The sequence below is a fragment of the Rhinopithecus roxellana genome, chromosome 2 (assembly GCF_007565055.1).
Source record: "Rhinopithecus roxellana isolate Shanxi Qingling chromosome 2, ASM756505v1, whole genome shotgun sequence".
NCBI lineage: Eukaryota > Metazoa > Chordata > Mammalia > Primates > Cercopithecidae > Rhinopithecus > Rhinopithecus roxellana.
The window spans coordinates 128,197,664-128,214,414 of record NC_044550.1 but is presented as its reverse complement, the minus strand read 5'-3'; the positions used below and the strand labels follow the sequence as shown (position 1 = coordinate 128,214,414).

The window sequence follows — 16,751 nt, the reverse complement described above, 5'->3', positions numbered from 1 at the left end:
TGAATCTGCTGCGTTTTCCCCTTTGGTACTTAGAGCTTTCTGTGGCCCTTCCCTTCCCCAAGTCTGGCTCTGCTTGTGGTATCCTGCCCTCCTCCCCATCTGGCCTGCAGCACCAGCACCAAGACTATGCTCTTCTATTCCTTTTTCAGTCCCTGTGGGCAAGGATGTGGACCTGGAACTCAAGAATGACCCGCATATTTGTGGATCCTTCCATTCTGTGGATCAGTATCTCAACATCAAATTAACTAACATCAGCGTTACAGACCCTGAGAAATATCCTCACATCTTCATTAGGGGCTTAGTGGTCCAATATGTGCAGTTGCCAGCAGACAAGGTAGACAGAGTTGCTGCAGAATGCAGCAAGGAAGGAAGCCCTATAGCAGAAACAGTGATGGCTCCTCCTCTTCCTCTTCCCTCTTCCATTGCTGACCCATAACCCCAGGTCCCAGCCTAGGACCCCTGACCATGAATACTTGAAGCAACTTTGTTTTGTTGGTGTGTTTTTTTTTTGTCGTTGTTGTTTTAACTAGTGAGTGAGTGTGTGTATGTGTGTGTTTAAGGGATGACTGGATGAGAGGGATAATAGGGAACAGCTCTCCTTGTTGAGAAGGGGAGGATAAGTAGGCTGGGAAACTTCAAAGCCTTCCTAGTCCTCAGCATCTGCCTTTCTCAGTACTTCCCTAGAGATGGGGTGAGAGTTTCCTAAGAACTTTGTAGGGTTAGCTCTTATATTTAGGTCTGTGATCCATTTTGAGTTAATTTTTTAATAGTGTGAAGTGTAGGGGTCCAACTTCATTCTTTTGTATGTGGATATCCAGTAGTCCTCACAGCATTTTGAACTCTTTCCTGCTTTTATCTGGACTTCATTTTCCTTTATCTGGAATGTCCCTGTTCTGCTCTATTTGGATTATCTTCTGAGTTTTTTTTTAGCTTGAAGTTTTACCTGGAAGAGGGATTTGACTGGTTAATTTTAAGAATTCATAGCCACTCATGTTCCTCCTAGACCTTACAGTAGACCTCTTGTACTCACTCGCTACTGGAGTGTGCAAATCCCTCCCAGTTCACCTTCTGTTCAGCATTTTTTTTATATGAGTACTTGTTGGTTATTTTGGAATTTTCAGGACATTGAGATATTCCTCTACTTCCTTCTGCGCAGATGCTGATAATTCATGTGGTCTTGTAGTTGTCAGTGGCTTCTTCCTACCCACTTGTATTTTGGGGATCATGGAGATACTCCATCACCTGATTTTACTATAGCTGTTGTAAATGGGTTTTGGTTTGACCTTCCTAGTTAGTTGCTCTGTATGTTTTTATGGAGAGAGTTGAGAAAATTCGTAAATTACACCAATGCTGATACCATCTTTCAAGAATCCTCATAATTATGTTTCTTAATCTTGACATTGACATTTTTTCCCTTTTCCTCACTAGATACTCTAAGGTTAGTTATATGTTAGATAATTTATTAAACTAAAATACAATAAGTTATATAGGTATAGATGTACAGCTGTTTATATATACTATGTACTAAAACTAATGTGTCTCTCAATAAATCTTGATATCATATATTTTGATACATAATCAATTCCCTAATTTTGGAAATGTGGCTATTTTGTTAAAAACTTCCCCTGTCAGGATGAAGATATCTAATGAATGTTAATAGTTCCTGTATTGTATGTTTGTATATACACACACACATTCTCTCTCTCTCTCTCTCTCTCTCTCTCTCTCTCAGCTTTTGTACCCAAAGGGTAGTTACAGTTTTCAGTTGAATAAAAATATTTCTTTTTAAAAAGTTTATTTATAAAAGTCATTATTGAGGTTGGGGCAGTTATCTTGAAGAGGATCAGTTCCAAAGTTACTTTCTATTTAATAGAGTAAATTCGAAGATTAAGCTGTAAATGTTTGCTGGTAGCTTATGCATTCATATATATCTTTTTGTATTTATGGAAGAAAAGGTATTGAAGCCCTGTTCTCGGGGCATTTTCTGCCTCTTATGTTTAATACATTTTTCTAATAACTAACAAAATTTTTGTATGCTTACAAAAATAGTAGTGAGTCATGTACATTAATGGAAGAAGAAATCAAAGGCTTCTATGTCGGTTTTTTTTATGGTTACTTGTCAGCAATTGCCATTTTAATATGCTTTGGAGTCATACCTTATAAAACCTGCCTAGGATGGTAACCCCACAAATAAACTTTCTGAGTCTGGTTGAAAATTAGTGTTGATAATGACACTTTGGCCAGGTACGGTGGGTCACTTATAATCGCAGCACTTTGGAAAACTGAGATGGGCAGATCACTTTAGAGGCCAGGAGGTTAAGAACAGCCTGACCATCATGGCAAAACCCCATCTCTACCAAAAAATACAAAAATTATCCAGACCCGGTGACATGCACCTGTAGTCCCAGCTACGTGGGAGGCTGAGGCACAAGAGTCGTTTGAACCTGTGAGGCAGAGGTTGCAGTGAACCAAGATTGTGCCACTGCACTCCATCTTGGGCAATAGAGCGAGTCTCTGTCTCAAAAAATAAATTTAAAAAATGTTGATAATGACACTTTAGTTTCTACCCCCAGAGATGTTTCTCTTTTGGTTCCTGGTAAAGAATGCTGATCTGGGAATCAGCAGACCTGGGTTCAGTTCATTTATAACACGACATCCTGACTTTCCTATTTATTTGCTCAGTTGGCTTCTGTGGTTGTGGTAATTTCCCTTGTCCATGAAGTGAGAGGGTTAGAGTACATGGTCAGTAATAATTTTTTTTACAACGATTCTTTAACTCTGTAGTGAGATAATCATATTTAATTCATCTTTTTCTTTAGCAGCCAGAACTTATTTTTAAATACTTATTGTATCAATAAATTGTGATTATTATTGATAGTGTAGAGACCATTGAATAATTGAAATGATATAACAATATAGTAAGGCATAGGTGACAAGGAGATATTTTTGTCCTTCATTTGTTAATAATGGAATTCATATGTGTTTTAATAAATGATGTTTCCCATTGGTCATGATGACCAGTATTTGGCAGTGTGTTTATTTTTATTACTATGTACTTACTGGACATTTATAGGTTTTATAAATTATGCAGCTAATGGAAGTTGTAGTTTGAAGGAAAACTGCTCTGTGAAGACAACTTGGATTATCTAACTTTTGTATTGCTAGGTACATGTTGGATATATTTTTGTAAAGCATTTTGTATTCAGTGATTATCAAGCTAAAAAGATACGTATAATTTATTCAGTTTTTTTCATTTTAGGGTTAAGTGCATGCCTGAATTATAGAAACCTTAATTAGAAAGCAAACTTAGCACAATTATTAAATACTTATTGAAAGAAAAAAATATTTTAAGATATGAATTCTCTATTACACTTCGTCCTAATTCGAAGATAACTTAGACACCAAGGTTAGGATTCTTAGTCATGTCATTTTTATAGAGTTCTCATTTTTGCTCAGAGCAGATAGCTCTCCTTCACATTATGCCTGACTCGAGTGTAATTCTTGGTATTCAAAAAGAGTAAAGAGAAATTGTAACTTGTCAATATCAATTTGGGTAATACGTTTTGGGTAATAACACGTTTGAGTTAATTTATAAGGAAAGCCTAGGAGACTGTTCTGTGTGGCATTGTTGAATATCTTTCTAGGAAACTCATCTGTAGCAGGCTAAAGGAGCCCTATTCTTTAGATAAGAAAGCCACAGATAAGAATGCCTTACAATTTAATATTTTACATTTTACTAACAGTTTACACATTTATTACTCGTTTGCTCTTCACAGCAAACTTACATTGGCTGAGATTTATTAGATTCATACGTAAGTGGTTTTCTTTTCGAGCAATGCAATTGGTATGGTATTTTCAATCTTGATTTCTAATGTTCGTTGCTGGTGTATAGAAACATAATCAGAGTTTGTATTTTTATCCAGTCCCGTGACCTTACTGAATTCACTTATTATTTCTAGAAGTGTGTGTGTGTGTGTAGATTCATTGGGATTTTCTGTGTAGACATCATGGGGACAGTTTCTAACCTCTGTGCCTTTTATTTTCCTTCCTTCCTTCCTTCCTTCCTTCCTTCCTTCCTTCCTTCCTTCCTTCCTTCCTTCCTTCCTTCCTTCCTTCCTTCCTCCCTCCCTCCCTCCCTCCCTCCCTTCCCTCCCTTCCTTCCCTCCCTCCCTCCTTCCTCTTTCTTTCTTTTCTTCTCCTGCTCCTCTTCCTCCTCCTCCTTCCTCCTCCTCCTTCCTCCTCCTTTCTCCTTCCTCCTCCCTTCTCCTTCCTCCTCCCTTCTCCTTCCTCCTCCCTTCTCCTTCCTCCTCCCTTCTCCTTCCTTCTCCCTCCATCCGTCATCTTTTTTTTTTTTTCTTGCTTATTGCACTGGCTAGAATTTCTAGTGGTAAGAGCATATGTTCTTGTCTTGTTCCTGGTCTTAGGGGAGGCGCATTCAATCTTTCTTCATTAAGTGTAATGTTAACTGTAGGGTTTTTGTAGACGTTCTTTATGAGGTTGAGGAAATTTTCCCTATTTCCATTTTTCAGAGAACTTTTTTCATTTCTGTTGAATTTTGTCAGATGCTTTTTTTGAGTCCACTGTTAGGATTCTGTGATTTTTCTTCTTTATCCTGTTACTGTGGATTACACTGATTGTTTTTCAAATATTGAACCAAACTTTGCATCTTGGAATAAATCCTACTTAGTCATGGCATACAAATCTATTTATATATTGCTGGATTCTATTTTCTAATATTTTCTTAAGGATTTTTACATCTGTATTTGTAAGCAATATTGATCTGAAGTTTTCTTTTTTGGTACTGTCCTTTTCTAGTTTTGGTATCTCGGTAATACTGGCTTCATAAAAATCAATTGGGACATGTTCTCTCCTATTTTGTGATGGAGATTATGTTGAATTTGTGTTCATTCTTAAACATTTGGTAGAATTTCCCAAGGTTGCTTCCAACCTCCAACAAACATTTGATCTGCTTCTTGTTACCATAAATTAGATTTGACTTTCCTCAAATTTCTTTGTAACACAACATTCTACAGTGTGTGTGTGTGTGTGTGTATACACATGGACTGTTTTGTGTCTGGCACTCATTTCATTCAGCAAAATTTTTGAATTCATCTTTGTTGTATGCATCAGTAGTTTACTCCTTTTTATTGCTGAGTGGGTTGTGTGGTTATGCTACAAATTGTTTATCCATTCACCTGTTGATGGACATTTGAGCTTTGTTCAGTCTTTGGCTGTTACAAAGTTGTAGTCAAGTCTTTGTGTGGACATAAGCTTTTTTTCTGTTTTCCCTTTTTTTTTTCCCTTTGTAGATAGAGTCTCACTCTGTCACCCAGGCTGGAATGCAGTAGCGCAGTCCCCGCTCACTGCAACCTCCTCCTCCTGGGTTCAAGCAGTTCTCCTGCCTCAGCCTCCTGAGTAGCTGAGACTACAAGCATGCACCGCCACGCCCGACTAATTTTTGTGTTTATAGTGGAGACGGGTTTTCATCATGTTGGCCAGGCAGTTCTCGAACTCCTGACCTCAGGTGATCCGCCCACCTCTAGCTCCCAGAGTGCTGGCATTACAGGTGTGAGCCACCGTGCCTGATCTTCTTTTTTTTTTTTGAAACAGAGTCTTGCTCTGTCACCCAGGCCGGAGTGCAGTGGCTTCATCTTGGCTCACTGCAGCCTCTGCCCTTCAGGTTCAGGCAGTTCTCCTGCCTCAGCTTTGAGTAGCTGGGACTATGGGTGCATGTCACCATGCCTGGCTGGCTTTTTGTTTTTTCATCACTTTGTGCTTTGTGAAGCACAGCAATGGTAGCACTTTTTAAAAATGATTTTTAGTTTCTAAATTTTTAGTTACAGTGTCAATAATGTGGGATTTGGACATAGAGCCTCCAGGTACTTGATACATGTTTACATGAATGTTTCTTTTTGGGGGAAATATGTTTCAAATTCTAGACAACAATTGGATAGTCAGTCTGTTTTTCACCTCTAGAATGGTCATTCACATGTGGCCCAGATTAGTTGCTACAGTGAGACAGAATCCTGCAGTGCCTTTTCTCTTCTGGTGTTATGCGTTCCAAGCTGGCCTATTTAAAATACTGTTGTCAAAGACAGTTGTAATCCTCTAAGTACTTGGTTATTTAGAATTCAGTTACCTTTTTTTCTTTTAGTAGCCCAGGAATAGCTTTTATTTTTTGCATTGCTATGAAGTTTCCTGAATACACACGTACTAGTGACCAATCATCAGTTGTAAGTTAAAGCAATGGTTTCATATATATATATAGATTTCCACTCAAAAATTGGCTTTTCTTTGCTATTCCACAGTACCTTCTCCAGGCAAATTCCGTTCCCCTGCAGCACCATCTCCTTTGGCTCTTCGGCAACCAGTGAAAGCATTTAGTAACCATGGCTCTGGTTCTCCTGGTAGCCAAGAAATAACACAGCTCACACAAACCACCTCCTCACCTGGGCCTCCTGTGGTTCAGAACACAGTCTCAGCAAATCCTCCCAGCAATATCAACAGCGCTACTCTAACCAGACCTGCAGGGACAACTGCAATGAGAAGTGGCTTGCCCAGACCCAGTGCCCCTTCTGCTGGGGGCATACCAGTGCCTCGCAGCAAACTTGCACAGCCTGTTCGCAGGTAAGTGGCAAATGTTCTGTTTCAGCGTTCTTGAGTACCTGAAAGTGGATAGACTGGAATTAATTAGTTTCATCTCTATGTTTGATAGTAAACAGAAAGTCATGGTGGATTCCCACCAGAGTTTTAATACAATTTGAATGAAACATTACTACATTGTTTTTAAGAAATCCTCATTTGGGAATCCCACTTTTACCATTTTGGTTCAGATTAAATGTGTCCAGTTGCCTAACATGATTAAGCATCTCAGAGGACCCCTAGAAAAAAATTGGTTAGAACCACTCAATTTGATTGTGATATTCATTCATTTTGAATAGAATTATATTCAGTGAAGATGATAAAGGTATATTGGAATATAGAGTGATATTTAAGATAAAACTTAGAGCTACTGAGTATAATCTATAAGCATGGTTTTCAAACCCTTATTCTACAATTCAGAATTATCTGTGAGATTTATATAAATGTAGGGTCTAAGTTTTACCCTCAGAGAGTCTAACCTATTTAATGAAATTAAGTAATTTGCCTAAGGCCACATAGCTAATAAAACTATGAGTTCCAAGTATGTCTGACTTCGGAGCTCTTTTAATCACTGCCCCATACTGCCTTTCTAGTGATGCTGACACTGAGCTTCTAATATCACCTTCATCATTCTGCCTCTCAAAATAATAAGTAAATGATAAGGTTGGTTGTCTGTGTGCTTGAGAAAAGGTGAGACCATCTTTTCCCTTCTTTGATCTAGTAGCTATGTTAACAAAACGTGAAGTCATCTGTTGTCCAGTAAAACTTGGAAGTTGTGAAAATGCAGAGTGTTGGGAGGTTGTACTAGTACGTGTTTAGAGCTTTTGCCTTGGTACAGCCTTCATGGGATCATGATGCCACCTGAGGAGTAATTAATATATGTGTGAGATAGTATGGTAATACTTCATAAAGACATTTATCAAATTTTAATTACAAAATTGCTTTATTTCAGATCCTTGCCAGCTCCTAAAACCTATGGTAGCATGAAAGATGACAGTTGGAAAGATGGCTGTTATTGACCAGCAAAGACGAGAATGCAGAAGTCCACGGCTTCATGGATACCCTTCACCAGGCTAAAAAACAACTTTTATATGCAGACTGTTCAGATAAGACTCTTGGGATTTATAAAATCCCAGCCCTCTCTGTCTTAATTAGCACAAACTGACAGAGATCATCAAACAGCACTTTAATGACATTTAACATCAGATGTGTTTGGTAATCATACAATCACTCTCCATAGAATCACTTTTAGTTTTGTTTAATAGAAACTAGGTTGATTTTTTTAAAATATTTGACAGAGGCCAATATCTGGGCAAATACTTAATGGATGCCAAAGAGAAATGCCCATTTGTAAATGAGAAAAATGCCCATTTGTGCACAAGAAAATAGTGAATTCAAGCTATCCAAAACTTCAAATTCAACCTAATTTACTGTATAAATAGTATCAATAAATATTTGTGTTAATGAGAACTAATATTCTGACTAATTATCTAAAGTGTTTCACTAGTACACCAGGAAACTACAGATTGAGATTGGGGGGTGGGAGGAAAGAAACCTGGGCTAGAGATTTAAAACATTCCTAAATTTGGGAGAATTTCAGAAATTATTTTTGCAGATTCATTAGAAAAATTATCATTTAATCTTAAGTTTTGGATGTAGCTCACGTATCACCACCACCAGATAGCGTTACAGCATGCATCCATCATGTTGCATTGACACATCGAACTTCTGTTTGTTTGTTTTGATTGCCAAAAGGGCTTAATATCAGGTGTACAATCTTTCTAAACTTTATAGTTCCTGGCTCAGGAAAGATGGCCTTTGCTATTGAAGCCAGCTTCTTCGCATGCTGTTATCTTTACAGAACTAAGAGATCTTGTTTCTATTAGCAGGTTTTCATGATAGGAAAGAACAAGTAGTCTGTGTCTTTATTCTTGATACAACACCACCTCAGTGCTTACAACCTGGAAGAAAACCATACAATAAGAGAGAGGGGGAAAAAATCTATGCACTTAACCTACAAAATCTCTGGTGATGACAGTTGTATTGTTGCTATTACATGGCATAACGATCTATTACGTGGTAGGAAAATATAGCCTGCTAAATCCTACTTATGTTGTATCCACTTTAAACTGAGTAACTGTATAAAACATCTCTTGAAAATCTTTCCCTTTTGACTTAGATTCTGCCTTACATTAATTTTTGCGTTTTTGGTAACAAACCTACTACATATGACTCTAACCTGATAAATACTTGCTCTCTAATGGCTCTTAATAAATCCTTGAAATCGCCTATTTCAATTTTATCAGACTATTACCAGAGTAAAACTTCCTTCTGTAGCAGGCCTCTCATTTTTTATTATGAGGTCTGTTTTTAAATCCTTAATTTGAACAGCTCTAAGATACTGTCACTTAGGTCATCTAAAAGCTTTTAGAGATTTGAACATAAGTTCATTTCCTGTTCATCAAAGACATTCCGTAAGTTGGCAAAAGAAATTGGAAGAGAGAAAATGGAAGGCTTGATATTCATGATGGCATTAAGGTTGATAGGTTGAAAGAATGATAAAAACTTAAAACCAGGACCTCCATTCTGTCATGACTGACACCATGGTAGTCTGTCAACTTGACCAGTGGAAAGTCATTCATTTAGCACAAGCAGCTGGAGATTGAAACTGCCAGTACTATGTATTTGGTGTATAATGCAAAGAAGAAACTTTATCCTTGAATTGAGGGTGATGGGGTGGGTCAGGAAAGGATGGCGCCAGAATTCTACATGATAATGAACTAAAAAATGTTGCTTTTCAGAGGAAGATAAAGCATCTTCTTTTGGGAGGGGGGTATCTCATGTCTAAGTAAGTAAAAAAAAAAGAACTAGCTACTGTCTCTTTTAAAAACCACGTACAAAAGCAAAACAAGTCTCAGTTTTCAGTGCAACATTTCAAAAAATATATATGCTGCAATCTAATAATTGAGAGGAATTTTACCTATTATGAAACACATTACATTTTTTAAGTTAGATAATCAGTTTCAAAAGGAGTATTCAGGTTATTTAACTTTGTTTTTAAATGGCTGCATCAGAAAAAAATGTCTATTTTTTTTTATTAAAATATTTCATCACTTGTTAAAACGTATTTTGGATCTGAGTTTGGTAAAGTATTATTTTACATGCTTTTGTACTACCACAGACTGTTGACTTTTAGTTTCCTAAAGAGAAAAATTGCCTTTTTACTAGAAAGCCTTTGCATATCGCAATTTTTCTGTTTGGGAAAATCTAAGGATTTACTGTGGTTAGTCTTACAGAAGAAATGTGGATTTGATAAACTAGTGCCTATGATTTTAACTTATGTTTGATATATAGTAGTAAGGGTTTTATGAATGTTGATTATTTTGTGCCAACAGCCCAGAATTGTCACTTATATGTAAGCAGAAAACAATGAGCTCTGCTTCCAAAGTTATTTAATTTTCTCAGTGTTTGAATGTTATTTTTTGTAAGTGTGTTAATAAAAGTGTAAAGAATTAGAAAAAAATATAAATATTCTTAACTCAAGCATTTGCTGGATCATTTTTCTACAAAACTTGTTTGTATAATATAAAACACTCTCTGAAGAGTTGACTTTTTTCAGTTTCGTATCCTGGAAATCACATTTTGTAAAACTGGGGACCATTCATAATTGTCAGATAGTTTTTAAAATTATCTCAATACATCACTTTTATAAGAAAAAAAGTTTTTTTGAAAGAAAATTAGATACATATGTGGCCCCAGATGTTTGTATAACTCTAGAATGATCTAGACTATGTATGTTTAAATTAACTTTTTGTTGAATGTACAGGTGTCCATTTTTGACGTTACGCATGGTCCTTTTTAGATCACATGACGTTTGATTTGCAAACATTTCTATAGCCGAACTTGTATATGTGGTTGCCTCCTTAATAAACAGCCTGACCATAATGTTTATTATTAAATTTATATTCTTTTTTAAGTGTTTAATTAATCTCTGGATATGGTAAGATTCCTTTTTTTCTCTCATTTGCCTACACTTGGTTTTAATAAATTGTTCAGTTGAGTTTTTCTTTAAACACGGAAACCCAAATCGTATTGCCCTTTCAGGCTTAGTCTTCATGGGGTTGGATTATGTCTTATATTTTCTCTGTCAGAGTTATTTCATTTGTGGATTTTACTTGGAGGAAATTTATAGTTTACTCTAAAGTGATTTGTTCTTGGAACTTTTTCACCTGCTGTGAATTGATATCTAGTTAGAAAAAGCTAGCATTTGCCTACATCATAACTATATATGATATCTAGTTAGAAAAAACAAGCAAAAAGCTATTACGAGTTTCCAAGAGGAACAGAGGAACAATTAATGTATTTTCATGCCAAATGCAAATATTTAGGTGATCACGTATATTTTTTCTTGTATGAATGGAAAAATCAAGAATTGTACACTGTTTAATGAATTCTCCATATTCCTTTAGGAGATATTTGCTTTGCAATTACATGTTACAATTAGAATAATTACCATTAAAATAATATTACATGTTACAATTAGATTAATATTGATGAGAGGGGGAAAAAAGACACCCTTCTGTTTTTTTCTCTCAAGCCAGTCTAAAAACTTGAAGAGCCATTTAAAATTAAATGTCACTATACTTGTATTATAAATCAATACATGAGAAGTTTAAATCTGTTACATACTCAGTGCAACAGAAGAACCCATATGGAGGTTCAACCACTAATGTATTTTGAATGATCCTAAATATAAGTCTTGGGTGGCTAAATGGCCCTCTGCTTACCAGTCTGAAAATGAAACCAATTATACTCATCGGCCTTATTTGCTGTAATACAAATTGGTTAACACTATGTTAACTGAATGCCAGTTTCAAACAAATTATCTATATTAAGTCATCTTAATGTTTTCTCTTTAAAAGTAAGAAAAAAATCTTTTTCTTCTGATTTCAAAAGTAATAGAAACTCATTGCTGTAGAATATAAACTAAAAATATTAAAAAGTATAAAGGTGAGAAATGATAGTTGCCTGCAATCCCATCATCCGGAAATATTGAAGTACTGTCCTTCACATGGTTGTAACATGTTAAGTGGAAGGGTAGGTCTTTTTTTATTTTTTTTACGAGAAAATGTTTCTTTTAAATAAATGTTTCTTATATAAAAATGTTGACATGTGTTTGCTTTTGCACAGAAGTATACATTAACTGCTATTGAAAGCTTGGCATATATCTTAATTCCTGATTTTAGATATTTCTTGATAATAGTATCATATGTATTGTTTGTGTTGTTTATAACATAATTGGTTTTTTACAATTTATACTTTTATTTATTTATTTATTTTTTAAACAGAGTCTTGCTCTGTTGCTCAGGCTAGTGGAGTGCAGTGACATGATCTTGGCTCGCTGCAACCTCTGCCTCCCGGGTTCAAGCAATTCACCTGTCTTAGCCTCCCAGGTTGCTGGGACTACAGGCGCATACCACCATGCCCAGCTAATTTTTGTATATTTAGTAGAAACCGGGTTTCACCATGTTTGTCAGGCTGGTCTCAAACTCCTGACTTCAATTGATCCACCCACTGTTGTACCTGCTGTTGTATTTTTACCTGCTGTGGTACTACCACAGACTATTGACTTTTAGTTTCCTAAACAGAAAAACTTTTTTTTTTTTCTTTTTTTAAGAGATCAGGTCTTACTATTTTGCCCAGGATGGTCTCAAACTCCTGGGCTCACGCAATTCTCCCACCTCAGCCTCCCAAAGTGCTGGGATTGTAGACATGAGCCACCATGCCCAGCCTCTACATACTGAAATTTGAGAAATATATAGTAAATTATAAAGAAGAAAAAGTACTTAATAGGTAGTCAGCCACTTAAATTTGAAGATAATGTATTTGTTACTTTTTCCTTCTAAAATTGTAATCATTTATGCTTGACAGTTAACTTTTCTTAAGTCTGAATTCATAACTACCATGATTTAGATGGATTCTGCTGCTACAAAAAGCCATTTAGTTCTGGAAAGAGTATATAAATATTCTAAACCTTTTCCAAACTGTATTATTGTAATCCTTCATATCGTATCCTTTATTGATACTTGAATGCTCCCCACCACCGCCCCTGCCTCCCATCCACCATGAATTGACAGTATTGATTGAGTACAATGACAGTTTTAAAATACCTTTAAAGAAATAACAGGCACAACCAAATGAAGAGTTAAACTAGTCTCTAGTAGAGTTCTTAAACTTGGTCACCTGAAGGGCTATTAAAACAGATTTCTGCACTGTACTCCCGAGAGTTTCCAAGTCCAAAAATTCTAGGGATAGGGTTCCCAGGGCAGGTCAGGTGCACATTACTGGACTAATTGACTGTGTGGCTAGAGGATTGGGGTTAAGGTAGAACACTAGCTATGGTTTTCTACTGTGAAAATCATATGGATGGAATGGGAAAAGACCATTATCCCTGAGGGTGGTACTGTCCCCAGAAAGTAGGCAAGGTCTTAAGCAAGCAATATAGTAGGTGCACATCACAAATGTCTCAGTGCGTATTACATAAAATGATTATACCATGTCAGTGGTCACTGACCTGGAGGAAACATTTGTAGTAAGAAGAGAAGTTTCTGGTAGTATTTAAGCTTCTGGCTCAATTGTTCATGAGGTTCTGTATTATTCCTGTCCGTGGATTCCACTAGGCATCTTGGTATGCTCTTTAAAGATTCCCCTTAGTACATTGACCAGTTTAAGGTAGGGTTCTGTCATTTGCAAACAGAAGGAAGGGGTAATTTTTCAAACGTTTTTAAAATTGATACATAAAGTATGTACAGAAGAGTTCGTGCAACTCAAATGGTCAGCTCAAGGAATTAAATTTTACTACATGTGTGATCACCATGTAGACAAGAAATAGAATGTTCACAGCACCCCAAAAACTCTCCTAGTGTCATCTGACAATCACTACTTCCCCCTCTACAAAGATAACAGTTACTGACTGGGTGGGGTCACTCACACCTGTAATTCCAGCACTTTGGGAGGCTGAGGTGGGAGGATCACATGATCCCAGGAGTTCAAGACCATCCTGGGCAACATAGTGAGACCCCTATATCTCAGAAAAAAGGTAACAGCTATTCTGACTTTTAACGTTGTACAGCATCAATGCATTATACATCTCAAGTCAACATGGTCTGCCTATAGGTCAATACTCCAGTAAAATTATAATGGAACTGAAATATTTCTATCACCTAGTGACATAGCCCAATGCATTACTCACATGTTTGTGCTGATGCTGGTATAAACAAGCCTGCTGCGCTGCTAGTCATAGAAGTATAGCACATAATACTTGATAATAAACAACTTTGATACTGGTTTACATATTTACCATACTTTATTGTTATTTTAGAATGTACTCCTTATTTTTAAGTGAACAGCCTCAGGCAGATCCTTCATGAGATACTCTAGAAAACATTGTTATGATAGGAGATGACTGCTCCATGCATTTTGTTACCCCTGAAGACCTTCCAGTGGGACAAATGTGGAGGTGGAAGACAGTAATATTGATGATTTTGACCCTGTGCAGGCCTAAGCTAATGTGTGTGTTCATGTCTTAGTTTTCAACAAAAATTTTTTTTAAGGAAAAATGTTTATAGAATGAGATATAAAGAGAATAATGTTGAACAACCATACAATATATTTTAAGCTAAGTATTATGAAAGAGTCAAAAAGTGAAAACTATAAGTGATAAGGTAAAAACCTTGCAATAGCCTAAGGTTAATTATTAAAGAAAAATATTATAAATCTAGTGTAGCCTAAGTACAGTGTTTTATAAGTATAGTAATGTTCTAGGCCTTCACATTCACTCACCGACCCACCTCAAGCAACTTGCAGTTCTGCAAGCTCAGTTCATGTTAAGTGCCCTTGACAGGTATCTCATCTTTTATCTTTTATACGGTATTTTCACTGTACTTTTTTTATGTTTAGATATGCAAATACTTACCATTGTGCTACAGTCGCCTACAATATTTAGTGCAGTTAAATGTTGTACAGGTTTGTAGCCTAGGGCTGTATCACATTGCCTGGGTGTGTAGTGGGCAGTCATCTAGGTTTGTGTAAGTACACTCTGATGTTCCCACAAGGGTGAACTCAGACCTACCAATGCATTTCTCAGAATGTATCTGTATCAAGCGACACATGACTGTAATTTAGTTTTGCCTACTTTTGAACTTTATATAAGTAGAACCATACAATTTGTATTTTTTCTTCTTTGAAGGCTAATTTTTTCTTTGAAAGCTAAAAATGATTTTCTCTTAGCCACTAAACATAATGTGAGATTCACCAATGTCGCTGATGTCATTGTAATTTGTTCATTCTCATTGCTGCTGTTATATGCCATTGTATAAATATATCACAGTTTGTCCATTCTCATGTCAAGGACAGTTGTGGTGTTTCCAGTTTGGAGCTCTTAAAGTAATGCAGTTTTGGATTTCAGTATAGTCAAAATGACATAAGTCCACTGAAGCCTCTCCCACTGACTAAAAATTCTGTACAAAATGTAAAAGACAACTGAGAGCACTGGGAGTGGGGTTGGGGTGGGGGGGAGCAGTAGGATAGAAGACAGAGTCAAACCTGCAGAAAAGAGCCATACAGGGGTGAACTTCTCATTTCTCCCCTCTTCTTTCTTGACCCTGAGCCAAGGGAGGGCACCCGGAAGAGCTGTCACAGAGGCACCTCTGGCAGATTAAACTTTGAGGAAAAACCCAAAAGATCAGCAAAAGGAGTTCCTGGAAGCTAGAGAACGTCAGGGGAAATCCCCAGGTTTTTATGTTTTCTCTCATGGCTTGTCGTGGGTAAGCCCTCAGGTAAGCTGTTCTAGCAAGTGGTGCCAACAGTTAAAATGGATGGAAGCACTGTCTCTCGGCAAAGGAAATGGGAAAAGAGCCTTTGCAATCTTGAAGACTGTGGAGGTCATCTGCATTTTTCTCTATTTACTCTCTGTTCTGAGGGTGGCCTGAGGTGTGGGAACTGCATAGTAATAGTGATGGAACTAAAATTCCAAGCAAAACCCTTGTTTCTGGTCAGAGGACAGGGTAATGAATGGGCTGTCTTAGGGCATGATGGGGAAAACCAGAGAGAACAAAGCAGAAGGAATCCCTTTTTTCTATGTGTTAATTAGTACAAGCTCTAAGCTTACATACTTAGGACAGACCCAAAGCAGCACAGCAGAGGCTTTAGGAACTAAAGTACAATTTAAACCACTGGCCAAGACAGATTACTGAGCAGTACATGTTAAGATTGATCCAACATAATATCACCCTTTGAAAACAACTGGGAACCACAGCCACAGAAGATGGCAGAAAACTTTCAGTATGAACCTATATGGGTTTATTGTCAAACAAAAATCAACCTTCTCCAGAATATTTTGACAAGACCTAGAGTCTAAATTATAATATTCAGAATGTGCAGCATTTAATCTAAAATTACCTGGCATACAAAGAACCAGGAAAATGTGATACATTCTCAAGAAAAAAGACATGTCAACACCAATATGATCCAGATGTTGGACTTAACCAGTTTTAAGGCAGCTATTAGCGTGGAATAAGCACTCTTAGGAAAGATAGAAGTCCTCAGGAGAGTAGAAAAAATAAGAACCAAATAGGAATTTTAGAACTGAAAAAATATGTAAAAGTATTTAAATGTGATGGATTCAACAGCTGACTGAAGATGGCAGAAGAGTCAAGAAGTGGAAGACAGCAATACCATTTATTCAATCTGGAGAACAGAGAGACAAAAAATTCAAAAAATGAGCAGAGCCTCAGGAACCTGAGGGCAACATTGAAGGTCTAACAGTTGCGTTATTGGAATCCAATGGTAAATTGGCTCTCAAAAGGTTCTTACTTGTATTGTTTTCCAGTGTCCAAGTGCATCCATTTGGGTATTCTCTGTTGTGAAGTCTCTTTCAAATCATTTGTCTGATTTTACATGGAGGTGTCTCTCTTACTAATTTGTAGGAGTTCTGTAGGTATTGTGGAGATAGATAGATAGATAGATAGATAGATAGATAGATAGATAGATAGATAGATAGATAGATAGTTTTTAGTAAAGTTGTTTGTAACTCTTTAATGAATGCAGGA

General features: G+C 36.7%; 1 protein-coding gene and 1 pseudogene across 4 annotated transcripts in view; both read left to right on the top strand.

Moving 5' to 3' along the window:
• Window positions 1-11,589, top strand: part of SLAIN2 (SLAIN motif family member 2) — a 77,278-nt gene extending 65,689 nt beyond the window's left edge. For 3 of the 4 annotated variants that reach the window (XM_010366450.2, XM_030919566.1, XM_030919558.1), the window contains 2 exons: window positions 6,309-6,627; window positions 7,595-11,589. In XM_010366450.2, the coding sequence (XP_010364752.2) occupies window positions 6,309-6,627; window positions 7,595-7,661 (386 nt within the window). In that variant the 3' untranslated portion in view covers window positions 7,662-11,589. The remainder of the gene's footprint in view (window positions 1-6,308; window positions 6,628-7,594) is intronic. The other variant, XM_010366458.2, reaches the window with a different exon arrangement.
• On the top strand, window positions 127-392 carry LOC115893938 (annotated as a pseudogene).
• Window positions 11,590-16,751: the final 5,162 nt, after the last annotated feature.